Below are 18,689 nucleotides of genomic sequence, written 5' to 3'. Positions count from 1 at the left end.
AGATATATGAGTTCTAAAGCTTGACATTTTCTTGGGAAGGGCAAGGAAGTTAGAAACCAAGGAGAGCCTGGTCTCGGGAAAGGCAGAAGGAGAGAGCATGGTCTGGGGAAAGGCAGGAGTGACATGTTCTTGGAACTGGCCTGTCACCCAGAGGTTCCCAAGGTCTCCCTGGAAGCTGGGTGGGAGCCACAGAAAGATCTTTCAGTCACACAGTGTGGAGATAATCTCCTACAGTCAGGTTGGGGGAAGGAGAGAGAATAACAGAGACAGAGATGCACAGAGAGACAGAAACAGCGAGTCAGAACTACAGAGAGACAGGAAGTAGGATTAGGAAGGTCGGAAGGAACCCATGTCCTTTAGGACCTCGGCTGTTGGATTTACTGAAGAGCACTGATGTTTGCAACATTATGGCTGCTCTAAAACTAAGGGTAGTCAGTAAAGAGGAACAAGGAAACATTGTTCTTCTGTCCAAAGATCTCGTGAGGCCTAGATTGAAACATGGTATCACTTGTGTTCCTTCCAGGACCCAGGATAATAATCTTCAAAAGTGAGATTAACAAATGCTATGAGCATGGGTCACTGGTAGGTGTGATAGACTAGGGTCGGGGGCAAAGGAGTGGTAAATGTTAAAGAACGCTATTTAGAAATTAGACCGACTTGCTTGGTTTTTACATAGAAATGTACATCCTAGAGGTAGAAGTGTTAAACGTGGCCAATTAAAAAGAGTCTAGAAAGTGGAATATGCTAATGAGGTTAAGAATGAAAAAAATAGCTTGCAGGGTGGAGTGATGGCATAGGTAGGGTTAATACAAGCTTTGCTTAGGCAATTAGATTAAGGTCAGTGCAATGACTCTCGCTGATGAGCCCATGGACATCATGGTGACTAACAGTTCAGGAGAGGAGAGATGTAGACTCGCACGGGTCTCTTACTTAACCAGAGCCTGAGCTTAGACTCCTTCCCAACATATAAAAGCAATGGTGATACTTCCTACATCCCAGTTCTGTTTGGAGACCAGAGAAGTTGCCCTCTGAAGCTCCATGTAGCCGGGCAAGTTGATGTTTCATAGGGTGGTTCTGCCATCCTCTTCTGCACCCCCTGGGTTTCCGGGAGCACGGGAGGAGGAGTTGTGTTAGGACACTGTAATCAAAGCCAACTCAAGGAATCTAGGGCTCGACTGCATCAGAGCAGCACATGCGAGGCCCTGGGGAGAGCTCTGAACCTACGCGCAGAGAGGCTGGAGGTTTCCGAAGCCGTCGGTTTGGTGCTAGCACCCAAGGCCAACAATGTTGAAAGCTTGTACCTTTCAGATCACTTCCCAGCTCAGTTTCTCCCTCGCTCGTGAAACCCTGCGGTCGGTCGGGGCTTGATCCCCGGCACAGACTCGCTATTCACACCCGTTCGCACGCACAAGGCTCTATTCACTTCCAGGAAACCGGTGCCTCTGTGGAACTGGGTAAGAATTTGGCCCTCAGTGAAGTGATCTGAATGAGTGAATTTGGAATTGGCAGGAACATGTAGGCAAGTGCCACATTTCCTCAGGATCTTCATGCTTCAAGACCCCAGGTAGCGTGGAAATTCTGCGAGAGAAGCCAGAGAGCCCCAGCAAGATTCCTCTGTAAGTCAGCTCCAGTCTCCTTTGATTACTCTGGTGTCCTGAAAGAAAGGGGGAGGGGGAGGATAAATAAATACACACACATTTAATCCCTGCTCTCCACAAAACACAAGGCCAATGAATCCTTTAAATAAAGTTTTATCTAGTTAAAATGCTGGTGTTAAAAGCCAGAACTGCCATTCCTGTCTTGGGTTAATGTATGTGGCTTCTTCGTTTTCTTAGATGACCTATTTTAAGTTGATTTCAAAATCGCGTTTGTTTCTTGAGACAAAGTCTTACCTTGTGAACCTGGCTGGCCTCAAACTTGTGGCAATTCTTGGACTTAGTGATAGGACTGAAGGTGTGTACCACTGCTTCTGGTTTAAAACTCGGTCTTCATTGTCCACCAGTGTCAGGTAAATGAGACCCCGGTTTTGGCAGGTAAGGCTCACACACGTGTACCCAGAGCCCCTCTTACATGCTGGTATGGAGAGAGAGAGGACTCTGAAGCCTTTCCTCTGGAGAAGCAGACAAATTCCTTCTCTCAGTATTATCGCTCCTGCCATTTTCAGTACCAGAGACATTGGGTCTTTAAAAAGGAAGAGATGTTACATTTTTGACAGCTTTTCCCTTCCACTGAGCGAAACAATAAAAATAAACACGAAGCTGTCGGCGCGGCCCGTGCGTATAGTGCCATTTGCATGTGATTTCCTCTGCTCCTCTAGATAATTGAATTTATTCAGGCAATTTATTTTTTAAATGTGTGGTCTCTGTGAATGGAAACATCTTAACTAAAGACAACCCTTTTATTTCCCCTTAATGAAATATATACATGTATGTGTACACGTCTGTGAGAACCAAGGGACTGAGGAGAAAATAATGGGAGAGCCAAAAATGTACTGGAAACAAATATTAATTAAGGAGGTGAGGTCTGACTCTCGAAAGCCTGTATCTTGCCTTTGTCCCCCCACTCCCACCCCCTGTTGGCGTTCAAGGTCCCTAGGTGCCCTATGGGAGCTTTCTCATTATCTCTCCCTGTTTGACGCTGCTAAGTGTAATAAATGGATAGCGAAGGACTTTTGTAAGCGGCCTGCGTGTGTGGACCGTCTCTGAGCTGGTGATCAGAGCAGTGCTGGACAGGTTCCAATCCTGAGACTCGGGCCTCAGACATATAAAGCCCAATGAAAAAGGGCCAAACTATGCTCCTCCAGCATGCAATGATGCTCTCAGAGCAAGCCCTCCCTCCCCTGGTGAGGATGGGGAGCATTGGTCTTCCTCTTGGGCTGGCATTGTTGTGGGTTCTTGAGTACCACACGGGGGCCATTCTTAGATACATCAGAAGTATCAGGGGTCATTCAGAAGGTCAAGGATTCAAGTAGAATTATAAGGGAAAGATACTTGTCCAAATGTGATGATCATTTATTTATTGTCTTTCTGCATACCACAAGATTTAAATATGGGCTTTTAGAAAGATATTTACCCAGGATCTAATTTATTAGTGGGGATAAAAGATACCTGTCTGATCACCTCTCCTGTCACCTATGGGTTCAACTACCACAGTCACAGCAAGAGGCTTCTGTAAAGTTGGGAGGATGTTAACAAGTGCCACCCCTTCCTGGTCCCAGCGTCTGTATGGCTAGGCAGATGGCTAGCTGCAGTGACCACACTGGGGAGACCGATGTGTCAGCTGCTGGAACGGATAAAGAACTTTCAGTTTGCTCTTCCGTATTTTAACCATGTTGTCTTCTTATGTGCTTTATTCTATTTCCCGGAATAACCAAATATTTCCTTTCTATGTACTTTCCAACACTCAAAGTCTAGTTATAAACACCGATAAACGTCCAAAACGTACATGGGAAATCCAAGTTCTGTGAATAGAGTCATCACCCACACTTAACTCCATTCTCTGTCTTTCGTGAAGAAGGTTTGGCCATCAGGTCCCCTGCTCTGAGGAAACAGCCTGAAGGCTTGTGACTGGAAAGTGGTTCACCCCTCTTCACTGGCAGGAAGCGGCTCCTGCTTCCTCATTTCCTAACCCCTGTTTCTGTATCTTCAGTGACAGGATACTCTGGACTCTCTGATACATTCTCAATTTCTAGTCACTGCCTGTCTACTGGAGTAGAGCGTACGGGGTTTCAAACCTGTATTAGCAGGGTCAGAAGTCAGGGGCTACTTTTCCGGTAATGAATCACGTTAGTAAAATGTATTTATGAAAACTGTTTTAAATCTGGGCATAGTACCCTCAGTACTTACGAGATTGGAGCAGAAGGATTCCTTCCAAGTCTCATCTAGCCCAGGCTACACAACCCCCGTCACCAAGCTCTCCCCATTCTCTCTAGGATCTGAAAACTTAAACAATACGCTGTTCTGCCTGTTTTAGGCTAAAGATGAAATTTACTTGAAAAGTCGCAAGTACACTCGTGGGTATCCTCTCCCACTGGAGCGATTAATTACAAACCAGAGGACCTCACTCGTGGGCTCTGGCATCCAACACCCTGCACGGACAGTGTGCCCACAGCCCTGCCTGCAAGTGTTCCGTGTCCTATGCTCCCATTCCTGGGCCTCCGGAAGTACGGACTCTAGGAAGTACGGAGAGTGATGGAGGTGGAGTAGGGGTGTGCATTGCACTGGGGTGTGAACAAAGAGAATTCAACTGTGTGTGGTTTGAAAGAACTCCACGGTGAGGGCAACTCCCCTGCCCCAGACACTGCACAGTTCCAGGTGACAGGGAAAACGAATGGCTCTTTCCGACGCTCCGTTCTGCATCCTAGTGGAAAGCCCTTTTGGTCACAGGTCGGTAATGGGGACAGCGTTCCATGAAACAGGGACGGGTACTCCATTTCTGCCAACGCCATTCTCCAGTCCACTGCTGCCCAATCTTCCCAAGAAAGCGGCTCCCATAGAATCCCTTTCAAGAGTCCTCCATCCCCTGCTAGGTGCAGGCTGATCCCCCCCCCCGCTCTTCTTCCATGGTCCTCCATGAAGTGGCCACCGTATGTAGGCAGACCCATTCTCTCTGTTCCTCTTCCTCCGTCCTTACCATGGATGTCCACAGTGAGTTCCCACAGGCCGTGCCTCTGAAACAGGCTGTGTGCTTTCTTCTACGTATTTGTTGCAAGCTTAGACCAGGAGACCATTCTATTTATTTCTCGTAAGACCAGAGGTCTCTGTGCATAAAAATTTAATAAAGCCATAATTAAACAGTTTGTATTTATTGAGCACTAATAGCAAGATACGTGGGGACTCATCTGAGGTGTCCCGACTGGCACAGCATAAAGAGAATATTAGATAAGCGGTCTCAGAGTTACGCACCTGGTGCTATGACAGAGAGCTTGCTATGTCTCTTTAAATCCCAATGTCCTCCCCTCTCTGTTCCTCCCCGTCCTCCTCTAGGTTGCTGCTGTAGAGACCAGCACGTCACAGTTGTTATGGTTACGGATTGCGTTAGGTGCATTTCCATGCATCTAAAATCATTAACTGTGAGCAGAGAGAACACCAGCTTTCTTTTCTTATACCTTTGGCATGTGTCACAGGACTCGAGTCGGCTAAGGGAAGGCAAGCTAGCCAAGGGATAGCCACCGTGGGTTTTAGAACGGGATCTTGGGTTTAATTTTCTACCTCTCCGTTTTCATCCATCGCCTCTAAAAGTAATAACTTCTAGGAGCCTTAATTTCCCCACACGTGAAATGGGAATCGCATATCTATCACAGAAATTCTCTGAGAGTTATAAAACTTTATAGTCCACAGAATCCTTCAGAACAGCCATCATTAACTCCAGAAGGGGAACTCACGTTTGCTGAAATGTTAGCAAATGTGTAAAGGTTTGGAATGTTCGCTTAGGAAAGTATTTTTTTATAACATTTTGTTTTCTCCAAACCCACAATGCTGACATAAGAGGAGCCATTGAAAGACTGGTTTACCCCTGGAAAACTAAGGCTTCACTGAGAGAAGCTGGGTCGGCGATGGTTCCTCCTGTAGGGTGGCTCTCATGTCTGCTGACATGGACTCGGAATTCTAAGCTTTAAAGGGCAAGTGCGTGATTTATCTATGTGAGCAGTTGTATGAAAGTATGTGTATTGTGTGTAGCATCATATGTAAACAGAGAACCCTGAGGCTTTGCACTTTTTATATTGCTAATCAAGGATGCTATCTGTGATAACGTCTCCTTTCGAAGCCATGGTGCTGCCTCTGGTTGGAACTGTGTTCCGATCCAATGTCTTAAGAAAATAGGCCATTATCACTTTTCAGTGGTTAGGGCGCCTCTAACGGAGTGAGAATAAACTGACTTCAGGCTCTGGAGTTGGCCTGATCTATTGAAGCTAACACCATCTTAACCAGCTCTAGTCATGTTACTGACAGGAGCAGAAAGTTAGCAGGTTCTGTTCTTGTTCACATTACTCTTGGGATTTCTACTAATTCTATAGCAGAACCACAGAATTAGTGTGTATGTGTTCCTGAAATACTCAGGAAGAAGGGGGAAGCCTGAGGTGCCTACCTCAGAGAAGGGAAGAAAAATGCCAGAAAAATCCAAATACCTCATACTAACTAATTCTCGATGTGGATTGATGAGATGTAATCTGACCCTCCTGATGTTGTCCCCAGAACTTTAGAAGTTTGATTTTGCGATGAGTGGTAGTTGAACCTTCTTCCTTTGATCATTTTCTTGATTTATCACTTTGCAGAGAAACATGAAACTGGGAAATTTAAAGATCAGAAACCCAAGTTCTATACTACCCCATCCCTCTGCAGATGTCAAGGGGACCCTTCACACAGTGTCCCCCACAATCAAACCCTTGGCTGAGACAAACCTTAACAGAACAGCCAATGATGGCCTCAGAGTGAGGACCCTCCTGCCTCGGCCTCCTCAGAGGATTGTGCCTGAGACATGTGAAGAGCAAAGGCTTTGCCTCACATCAGGCAGTCTGTGAACAGTGGGAAGGAAACCATGTGGGGTCATAGTCTCCACACATACCCCCTCACTATACTACTTTGCCTGGTGACTCCGAATTCCAACACATTTTAGGAATTTTAGAATTCACCCTGGGCCTCTTACAGAGTAGACAATTGCTCTACCCCAGAGATAACCCCAGACCTCAATTTTTTTTGTTAAATTATCAAAAGGAATTGTTGGAAAAAAATGAAGCAGCATCAGTGGGTGAAGGTAGTTCCTGCTAAGGATTGAGGTCAAGCCCCAGAGCTCACGTGGAGAACGGAGGGAACTTGAGTCCCTCAGATCGTCCTTGACCTGCAGACTCACATCTCAGTCCCCACGTCCCCCACTGACACAGAGCTAAGACACAAAATAAGTGAGTGAGTCGGTGAATCTCATTCAAAAATTAAAAATAAACCAAAATAATATCTTTTATTGTATACAAACTTTCATTAATGTTAACGTCTGAACACAGTTGCATATGTATGTATCTGTGTATACAGATTCTTATGACAGGTGGAGGAAGAGGCAGAGGGAGAAGATGGTCTTCTCACTTTCTTCTTTTGTCTCTCTAAACTGTGTGGGAGCCCAGGCTATGGGATGTTAGCACCCATAGTCTGTTATAACCTCTCCATCACACACACACACACACACACACACACACACACACACACACACACACACACACACACACACACACACAACACACACACACAACACATACACACACACACACACACACAACACACACACAAACAACACACACACACACACCACACACACACACACACACACACAAACCACACACACACACACACACACACACACACACACACACACACACACACACATAACACACACAAACACACACAACACACACAACACACACACACACACAACACAAACACACACACAACACACCACACACACATACACACACACACACACCTCACATACATATATATACACTCACACACGCAACACACCACACACACACACACACACACACAACACACACATACACACACACCACACACACACACACCACACACAACACACACACACCACACACACCACACACACACATACAAACACACACACCACACACATAACACACACACAAACACACACACCACACACACACACACACACACACACACCACACACAAAAACACACAACACACACACACACACACACACACACACACACACACACACACACAACACACACATACAACACACACACACACACCACACACACACACACATACACCACACACACATACATACACCACACACACATACACACAATACACACACACACATACATACACACACACAACACACCATATCCCACACACACACACAAATAAACACACAACACACACAACACACACACATACACAACACACACATACACACATACACAACACACATACACACATACACAACGCACACACATACACGCAAACACACACACACAAATACACACACACATACACACACTACACACATACACACCACACACCTACACATTCATATACACACATACACAGACAAGTTAACCCCCACCCCAGACGCGTGTAGCCAGTCTCCTGGTTCATCCTAAATCCAGTTAGGCTGACAACATAGATCTGCATCACAGACAAAGTAACCGAGGGGGAGACCCCTGTGTCTGTTGCCCAAGTGACTTGTTGAGTTGAGTCTGAGGGTAGGAACTGTGCCTCTGCAGTTTAAAGCACTTACTCCTCTTGCAGAAGAACTGAGTTCCGCTCCTAGCACCCACACGTCAGCTCACAAACATCCACGGCTGCAGTTCCAGGCAACTCAACTACTTCTAGTGTTTTCCACAACACGTGGTATATGCAGACATACATTTAGGCAAATAGCCACACACACAAATAAAATAGTTTTAAAAAGGAGCCTGAACAGTAACGCCTGGCTCAGTCTGTTTAACCACGAACTTAAACTGGTTTGATGTTGTAATAGATTTACTGCATGTGGGAAGGGCCTACAGTATGTTTTATTTAACATTAAACATTGTTTCTAATTATAAACAAGGCTATCAAATATCCAGCTGCTGGCATTATTCAGTAAGTGTTCTACTCTACAAGGAATAACAATAGTCAATGTCCCCCATCGTCGTTATACCTAGACCAAAGTACAGTGACTTCTTCAACTTCATTTCTTCCTTCAGACCTACAGCTATGAACAGCTTTTAAGTTAAGTGGACTAAGCGCTCTAGCAAAGCCACTCTAGGGCCTCCTGACAGAAATGGGACGCACGCTAGGTGTTTAGTACCTCGCCGTTGTAAAGAACAGCTCCCCTCAGAGAGGAAACTTTCAATGGAAGTACTTGGGTATGTAGTCACGTCTTTTTGGTGTAGAAGCGACATATGGTTAGCCTCGGAGCCCTGAAGGGGAGGCTCTCAGAGGTCTTGGGTGTACCTAGGAGATGTTTGATCTTGAGTCACGGGCACACATCTTCAGCAGGGAGATAATGAGCTGTGAGAGCACAGGGTGTTCTTGGTTTTCTTGGTTCTATTAGTTAATGCATTAGCAATTCCCTAAATGCCACTCTCACTTATTAAGAGGCTGGGAGGGCGCATGAAAACATACATGCCTTGCCCAGATGTCGCATTCTCTGAGCTTCTAGCAAACGTGATTGTGGAGGAGAATTTAGGGGGAAGGCCCGTTGGCAGCCTGCTGCAGCATCTGCATGGGAACCAAGATGTCTCCTCAGCTGCCTTTCTTGTAACGACCTCTCTTCTCAATCACCCGAGTACTCGCTGTTTATAAACAATATTTTATTGCACGTATTTATTTATTCTGTGTGAGAGACGTGAGGACTGTGTAGCTAGGGGACAACCTGAGGGTATCTGTCCCCTCCTTCTACTATGTGGGTCTTGGGGTTTGAACTTGGATCCTCAGGTTCGGTGCTGAGGTCCTTTACCAGCTGAGCTAGCCTACTGACGGAGACCATTTATTTTTATGTCCCAGTTTAAGTTGCAAGGATTTAGATATTTCGTAAAGAGGACGGTGACATCATACGCGCCATTGCTCAATCTTCACGTCATGGATATTAATAAATTAAGGCGAGCCTTTTGTCACATTTCAAAACACAAGGCTGGCAAAAACATATCACCCCAGATTCTCTAGCCTGTTCTGTGACTGTGACAATCGTAGGTGTGGGGCTGAGCAAAGGGCTCTGGGGGAAAGCACTTGCTGTACACGTACAAGGACTTGAGTTTGGTTCTTTGTACCTCTATCAGCAGCCGGTGTACATGTGACCATTCAGACAAATGTCAAAGCAAGTGACATGTGCTGTCCCTTGTGCCCTTGCCTCTCCCCTCCCCTACCCATTTGCCCATAGAACATTCTGCCCTTTCTCCCTTCTCACACCATTTAAGTCCTGTCACCTAATAACCTGTTCTTTCCCAGCCTAGCTATTGTCCCCACCACTATGGGGTTAAGACTTTACTTTCCAGGGGAAGTTCTTGAACTAGAGTGGACATCCGGTTCCTCGAAACCCATGTTCGGGCTCTCCCTCTAGAGTTCATGAGTTGGGAATTTGGGGGAGGCAGGCAGAACCATGTCACATATTCCCAGGTCTGCCTGCGCTTTTAGTTCAAGGACATGCACGTGAGAAGACGCTCACACAAATCACCATCAGCAAGTGAGCTGTGGTCCATCACTGTTGATCACTGCCAGTGGGATGCAATTTGAAAACAAAGGCCAGAGCCCTACTGATACAGATTAAGATGCTGGCAGTTAATCATCAGATAGAGCATGGGGACCCCAACTTAGAAGTTAGAGAAAGGCCTGAGGGAGCTGAAGGGGTTTGCAACCCCACAGGAAGAACAACAATATCAACCAACCAGACCCCCTCAGAACTCCCAAGGACTAAACCACAAACCAAAGAGTACACCTGGAGCAACCCATGGCTCCAGCCGCATATGTAGCAGAGGATGGCATTTTCTGGCATCAATGGGAGGAAAGGCCCTTGGTCCTGTGAAGGATCGATTCCCTAGTGTAGGGGAATTATGTTAGTGTAGTGAGGCAGGGGTGGGTGGGGGGAACACCCTCATAGAAGCAGGGGTAGGGGAATGGGAGAGGAGGGAACTGGGGAAGGGGATAACAATTGAAATATAAATACATAAATTATACAATGAAGAAAGAGGTAACAAATGCAGAAGCATAGCTGTCTGGTCAGTAGTGGAGTGTTAGCATAAGCAGACTTTTCAGCTAGGGTCTGAGAAGAAACGCAGACCAGGGTGGAGCTGTAGAGCCTCCCTAGCCTGTTGGACTGCGGTCTACAAGAGTCTCAACCTGGGGAAAGCAATCCAACAGCACTCACCGCTGTTTATGGTGACCCTATGCAAGCAGATGTTGACTGTGTAAAATGCAAGGAAACCACCAAGTACAAGAGACAACCAGAAAGGGGAGAATTTCTTTGTGTCCCAGACCAAGGGACTACAGTCCATCATGATGGTGGGAATATGAAGCATCTATGACAGCAACCAGAGGAGAGATCTATGTTGATGCATAGCTCTCTTTCTCCTTCTCTATCCACTCTAAGTCTCCAGCCCATTCATAGTTCTTCCCTTGTTCAGAGTGAGTCTTCCCTGCTTAGAGGCTTCGCTGCTTAGCTAAATGCTCAGACACACCCAGAGGTGTGTTTCTATGCGCAGGAGTCGAAAGTATTCTATGTATCATGGAACACAATCACAAAGTCTGCGTATGTACTTTAGACTTTCGTCTACTTAGATAGATCAATGCAACGATGTTAGATACAGAGACAGCAGGTAAGATAGATGATGGGAGATAAACAATTGGTAGACAGTTGATAGGTGGATGATAAGAGATATATAAATAGATAGGCACATACGCATGGAGGGAGACAGAGTATCTGTCTGCATGGTCCTGGCTGACCTAACACTCGCTATGTAGACAGCAGCGCCCTTTCAACTCATACAAATCTAGCCACCCTTGCCTCTCAAATGCATAAATTAAAGACATTCACCACCATGCCCATCCCACTCATTATTCTTCAAAGTAATTGTTGAGCATCATCTTCTGTCTACACCATGACCTTTCTGGGACACTGCAGTTAACGGGAGTTTGTGGGGGACTCCAGGAGTAGGTTCATAGCTGGAGTACTAACAATGGGGAATCCAGGGCTGGAGAGATGGCTCAGTGGTTAAGAGCACTGACTGCTCTTCCAGAGGTTCGGAGTTCAATTCCCAGCAACCACAGGGTGCCTCACAACCATGTGTAATGAGATCTGATGCCCTCTTCTGGTGTGTCTCAAGACAGCGATGTATAGTTATATGTAATAAATAAACAAATCTTTAAAAAACAACAACGGGGAATGTACTTTCTAAGGTGGTGGAGAATGGGTTGTGTGTTTCCGCAGGCATGTGTATCAGAACATAGGGATTGTATTCAGTAGGGCAGCCTAAACGGTCTCCCAGGCGTCTGTAACCAAAGAATAAGCAAGCACAGTATAATGTTCATGAAAATACAATGGAGATTTAACCAAGAAAGTGCCGTAAAGATTTAAAGGAAGGTCTATTCAGGGATCCTTTGCCCACCGGACAGGCTCAGTTTGACAGGGTAGATGATAAAGGGTGACAATCATTGCAAAATAATGGAGTGTGATGGGAGTGACCTCCTTCTTTTAAATATCATTTAAGGGGTGAGCACCCACGGTAGGTGTTGCTATAGTTTTCCAAGTTGTGTTTCTGTATTAGTGGTGTGTTTTATGGAATGCCCATTGCCAGCTCGACCTTTTAAGGAGAGCATGTCTACTGTGCATATCTCTGTCCGTAAGGAGAACATCTCTTCTGCGCATTTCTCTGTCATCACTCGCTGCTGTGCACCCCACAGTTAGGAGACTGCTCTTGGTGAGACTCATCAATCACCACTCTGCTCTTCCCTATTGCTTTTTCTGTGCTCAAAGTTTCAGTTTTCTGGAAACAGAGGACCAGGCAGTATTAACAGCCACAAACTAGCCATTACATCTACTCAGAACTACTAGTTAGGGGAAAAGTCATCTGAGTTCATGTCATTGTTTAAATGTCAAAGGCCATTTTTAATTTTATTGGATAGGAGAACCGTATGAAAGCATTTTCTTACTTACGGAAGGCAAATATATTAGAAGGAAACTTTTATTTTCAAAATTATTGGGAAGAAGACAGTGTCTTGCTCGCATATAATAGATAAAAGCAATTATTTTATTTTTAGGGGAAAAGCTGTGCTACTGTGAGAGTTAGAGTCGAGCTTCTGAAGCCTCATGGATTATCTCGTCTGTCCCTGTTCTAATGACCTCAGTCATTTCCCCAAGTTAGAGTCCCCTAGTTTCTCTATTAACCGGAAATCATAATTAGTCTTACTATCGAGATTATATTTAGGCCTATAAAACTCTTTAAAAATAAGCTACCCAATTATTATTATGTAGTCTAATAAATGGGATATGAATATGGCTTTGCTGCCATGTATGAATTTCATTTCCATGTACAGAGCCAAACTTTAAGTAAGATAATACTTCTCGTAAGATCGAGAGCCAAGGGTGAGGTGCTGTTTGGATCTGGTTGAAGTACAGTACAGTACAGTTCGGTTTTTCTTTCAAATCAAATAATTCTTCCTTGTTATCCAAATTAACATTTAAACATTAAGGACTAATATTAAGAGTTCTTTCAAGTGTTTAGAGTGAAACTCTGTCCTTAGAAAGAGGCGAATAGAAGCTATGCTCACAAGGGTATTTCAGTGGAAGCGAGCTCTGTTGAGCACACCATCTCTTATTCTCTTACTTGTGTAGGTGATGGATGGAGAACATCCAGAGAATTGTGCTTAAGGATAGCAAAGGGAGAGACCTCCTGACCCATGTGGGTGAGTCGATCAATCCGATGCTAACGCACACCTCCTCGCAGTTCTGAGCATTTGCCTGTACGAGCTTGAAGCAAGCCCTCCCTCAGACTTTAGGGGTGAACTAGATGCATGTGGCTATTCTGGCCCTTTTGTGCTTCTTGAAAGTTGTTTCATCTGGATTTCATCTGCTTCCAGAGTGGAGAGAAACATGTAGCCATGTTTCAGATATGGCGAAAACAATCTCAGGAAGAAACTGGAAACACTAAGGCTCCCTTGACTGGAGTCAGAGCCAGCTTTCCCCAACAAGATAGTCACCATGCAAGGGAATCCCAGCCTGCAACAGCTGTTAGCCACCCATTGAAAGGATTGGCAGTGCTGGGGCTAAAATGTCACCTGACAGGTGAACCAGCAATAAGATACCGTCCTGCTTAAAGTAACAATAATGCTTAATAAATTTCCTTTACATTTGTCCTGCCATGCCAACTGAATTAGAATCCCTAAGATACAAGTTAAGCCTTAAAAAAAAAAAACCTTTCCTTCTTGTATGTAAGGTGTGTGAATGGGAGGTGTGTAAAGCAAGGTCCTTCCTTTGGGAGTAACTTCTGATCTTCCAGACCTCGTCACATGCAGATGTGGGAGCCGTCCTCTCTCAGGATGATCTGTGTTGTCCTCAGTCAGTCGCCCATTCTTGCTTCTGGAGCACTCCCTGTTAAACAGGCTACAGACACAGGTACCCATTGTGGAGCCTCGGATGAGAAGTGTTTCCTTTCACTCAGGGAGAAAGAGAAGAAAAATCTTTGGTGTGTAATGAATATAGATGCCTCTTACTGCATTCTGCATCCTCGATGATGGGTCCTGTGGGCCGTTCATGAGAAACACTCTTCTGAGTTAATGGAAAGAAGTTGTTAGTCCTCTGACCAAGAGGAGCCTTGCGTTCTGCCCCTCTATGTGCTTCTGTTTAAGTATAGTTTTAATAAATGACATTAAAAGTGGGTACACAGTTCCCCTCCAAGGGCTCGCAATCCCTGTGTAATGCAAGCTGCGTCTGAAACCCAGTAACATTGGAGGCTAAGTTGTGTGCCCAGAATGATCAGCAGATGTACTGGAGGCAAATTCCCTAGTGATGGTGAGAGAGGGAAGTTACTTGGGAGTAAACTTATTTGGGACTTAGAAGTTGTAATTTAGGTTTTCTTAGAACACACTTCCTCCTCCTCCTCCCCCTGCTCTTTCTCCTCTCCTTCCTGTTTCTACTCCTCTCCCTCCTCTTCCTTCTCCTCCTCTTCCTCTTCCTCCTTCTTTTTCTCTTCCTCCCCCTCCTCTTCCTCCTTCTTCTTCATTTTCTTCTCTTGTTTTCTCCTCATGCTTCAGCCCAAACAACAAACTGATATGTCTCCTTCAGGTAATGTCCCTATACCCACTAAACATCTGTTAATTCAAGATCACATCAACATGTAACGATTATGTTGATAACAATTTTCAAGGACCAAGATGATGAGATTTTAGTCAAGGAATTCAGTGTACTTTAAGTGAGCCAATATTGGCTTTAATTTTTAAAAGTTATCAATGTCACTTGTCGTGTTTCTGGCGCCTAATATCATTTCTTACACGGATGATGGATGATGAAGGTATCACCAGGCATGGTGTGCAATCTCACATACCCCATTTGCTCACACTTGACTGTGTTTTAACGAGGATCTCCTGCAATATACAAAAGAGAGGCACAATCAGAGAGCAACTCCCAAAGCTATAATGATAGAATTTTGCTCTTAATGGTGCTTTGCTTTGTGGGACTTAAAGGACTGTGGATATAAGTGATAACCCCCGGCAGACCTTTAAGTAAGAAAAAAATGTTTATCAGGCGGGATTCATGCTTCTTTAAAATTCCTGAAATATCTTCGACACCAAATAGACCCTGCATGCTATAAACGTCACAATTTCCTGGTTGAAATCTGGAAGAGAAAAAAGATAAGAGAATACAAAAATACAAAGTTTTAGAGTGAAGAATAGAATCGCTCTGGGGCAGAGAGTTACAAAGAAGCAAAATTCAGGGGACTGGTTAACAGAGCGCTTGATACTGTAGCGAAACGCAGGGGGAGGCCAGAAACTAGGCCTCAGTCAGGAAAACTTCCAGAGAAGCAGAAGCAATCCCACAACGTTCCTGCCCAGTGTCCAGGTCTCCCCCGTGGCGTGGCTTTTCTAAAGATTGAGAGTGAGTGGGGCACCAAGAGAGACCTAGTTTCAGTCAGTAGAGCCCTAGAGAAGCTACAGCGACTGCAGAGAAAGACAAGGTGCATGTGTGTATGATTTGTTTAAACATTCCAATATTGCCAGGCAGCTGAATGCACTTGACAGCTCTGCCTTACAATCATACAAACGTGCAAGACCTTTAAGCAATAGCCAGGACAGCAGGACCACACTGTGCAGCTCTTTAAAGGCTATGTTTAAAAACTTGCTGCCTCACGATATGGCAAGGGGCCTCACATTTTGTTCTTGCCTGTGGAGCAATCAGTGACTCACTCTCGAGCTGGTTTGCAAAGTGAAGCCAAGTCATTTCTTTTTTTCCAAGATTTCTTTGCTCCCTGCTCTTACAGAGTGACCTGTCACATCCCGGTATGTCTACAGAGTAAACTCCAGACTTCCCCCTCGCCAAAGTGATCCTACCGATTTTTAAACCACCCACCCCGTCTTTGCTTTCTCTTCCAGGAAGTCGATGGCAATAAAGTTATGTCTTCATTAGCTCCGTACAACTCATCTACCTCACCTCAGAAGGCGGAAGAAGGTGGGCGACAGAGTGGGGAGTCGGTGTCCAGCGCAGCCCTGGGGACTCCTGAGCGGCGCAAGGGCAGCTTAGCGGATGTGGTCGACACCTTGAAGCAGAGGAAGATGGAGGAGCTGATCAAGAACGAGCCGGAAGGTAAAGAATGGGAGAGGAAGACAGGCCATGTCCTTCCTGGGTTGAGTAGTGTGATTTGGCTTCCACTTCTGATCTGATGTTTGGTGTAGACTCTTAAATTCAACAGACCAGAAACCTTATGTCAATGAAGATTCCTTCCTTCCTTCTTTCCTTCCTTCTTTCCTTCCTTCTTTCTCATCCTCTTCCTCCTCTTCTTCCTCCTCCTCCTCTTCCTCTTCTCTCTCCCATTCTCTCTTTCTCTATCTCTCTCTCACGCACTCTATCTAGCTGTCTGTTTTTTCTTTCTCTCTTTCTACCTTTCTCTCCTTCCTTCTTTCTTTCCTTCTTTCCTTCCTTCATCCTTTATTTTATTCCTTTCTTTATCTCTAGCTCACAGATCCTAAGATTTTTTTCAAAATCATAAGTTCACATTGTGATGTGAGCCTTGGTTTTATACATGAGTAAGTTCTACTTGATTCAAACTTACAGCCTCAAAATAGAATGTCCCAGCATCGCACCGAAGACCCAACAACTTGTCTCGGATCTGCAGCCTGTACTGTAGATCTCAGGAAAATCCCTCCCCTTAAGGGCTATTTTAGAATCGTGTTACATTTTGTAACCTTTGTACGCCAATATATTCATATCCTATCCTTGATCTTAGGTCCATTCCTTGTGCAGCGCATAAAAAACGTTATTGTAGTTACTTAGCTGTGGCCCTGAGTAGCCTCCATTTTTGGAACTCTTAGAAACCGTTCTTTGGTGCTCTAACTTTAAAGCTCTCTTTCGTGGTTATTGGTAGCAGCTTGAACTTGAAATACATATGATGTGTGTAAGGGCTCGTCCTAAAAATAAAACGAAAGAAGAAAAAAATCTTACTAACCTGTCCAGGGTTAGATCCAGATGTTACCTATTCCAATTTAACCCTGGACAAGTCAACCGAGTGGAGGAGAGACACACTTTGATTACAAGCCGTGTCTGACGTACAGTGTATGATCGCCGATACATTTTTAAGTCCTCAATAGCATCAAGGCTGAGGGTATGGGAAGATGTTGCCTGACTTTGTAAAGATTTGCCAAAAACTGTCTGAATAGTGTTCATAAAACTTTCCTTCCTTCCTGCGGTCACTGAAGAGAGGTCCCTACTCTTTCACATCCCTCTCAACCTTCGGCTCTGTTGTCCTTAGGGATTCTGTGCATTCGAATAGCTATGCATCCTGTCTTGTAACTGCTTTACCTGGCAGTTCCCTGATGGCCCCCACGTCCACATCTCCTCATGTATATATTTTACATCTCTGTGTCTTCGGGAGAAGTGTCCGTTCAGCGCTTTTGTACTTTATTGAGTCATTTTGATACAGATGAATTTCGAGAGATCCTTATATATTTTAGATACCAGCTTTGAATCAGAAATGTATTTGGCAAACATTCCTCCCAGTCCATGGTTGGTGTTTTTGTTCTCAGCCTTTTCTTTTGCAGGAAGAAAAGTTAACTCTAATGATTTTCCAGTTGTCACTCTGTTCGTGGGGTTTCGGTCTGATTTGTCCGAGTAGTCATGGAGAGTCCGAGGTATTTTTCTTGCATTGTCTTCTCCACTTTTGCAAGTTTGCATTGCATACCTTAGATCTGGGAACTCTTTATTCTTTTAAAGGTTCTGCGTCTGATCCTTTAATTCCTATGTCCTCACAGTGTGTCTAGGTATTCCAGCGCCATTTACTGAAAATGGCTCTTGTCTGCTGAATGCTTTTTCTCCTTTGCAAAGGTGACTGACTGAACATTTATTGGTGCCCTCTGAGCTCTGTCCCATCAAATCATCACACGTCCCTCGCCCGGATATTAGTGCTGTCTTCATGAGTGCTGCTCTACTTGATAAGAAGTCTTGTTTTGGGTCGTATCGTTCTTCCAGGTTTTTCCTTTCTTTAGGATTTTATGGGTCAGTCTGAGTCTACTGACTTTCCCCACAAATCAGTTTGTCTATATCCAAGGAATATTGTTGATATGACTGTGAATGTGTTTTGCCTGTAGACTACATTATAAAGAAGCCATGGCTGTTCTCATCCACAAACAAACAAACAAACAAAAACTCTTTCTCAGCTATTGAAAATGTGGCTCTTACACAGTTTCCACATACATAACTTAGATGTACTCCACTACATCTGTTTGTGTATTACCTTTTTATGTAAAATGAAAAGACAAACAAGAATTATACCATCGTTAATTTCAAAATTTTACCTGCTGGCTGGTAATACGTAGAAAGTCTGTGTACTGTCCTCAGAACCCGTGGGTCCGGGTTCAGTTGTGGCAGTTTTTGTTGTCTCTGTGAGATGATCTACATGGAGAAGCATTTCGTTCAAACTGACAGTTTCATTTATTCCATCCCTCAATTCAGGTTTTATTATTTTCTTCCCTCTT

The 18,689-nt window shown here is 44.6% G+C and overlaps 1 protein-coding gene across 1 annotated transcript in view; it reads left to right on the top strand.

Annotated features, from left to right (window-relative positions):
- The window catches only part of Sox5 (SRY-box transcription factor 5), a 369,147-nt gene that overhangs the window by 73,226 nt on the left and 277,232 nt on the right, over positions 1 to 18,689 (top strand). The window contains exon 3 of the mRNA XM_032905393.1: positions 16,095 to 16,305. Coding sequence (XP_032761284.1) covers positions 16,095 to 16,305 — 211 coding nt within the window. The remainder of the gene's footprint in view (positions 1 to 16,094; positions 16,306 to 18,689) is intronic.

The sequence above is a fragment of the Rattus rattus genome, chromosome 6 (assembly GCF_011064425.1).
Source record: "Rattus rattus isolate New Zealand chromosome 6, Rrattus_CSIRO_v1, whole genome shotgun sequence".
NCBI lineage: Eukaryota > Metazoa > Chordata > Mammalia > Rodentia > Muridae > Rattus > Rattus rattus.
Note: the sequence above shows the minus strand (reverse complement) of the source record. Positions and strands in the feature narration are given on the sequence as shown.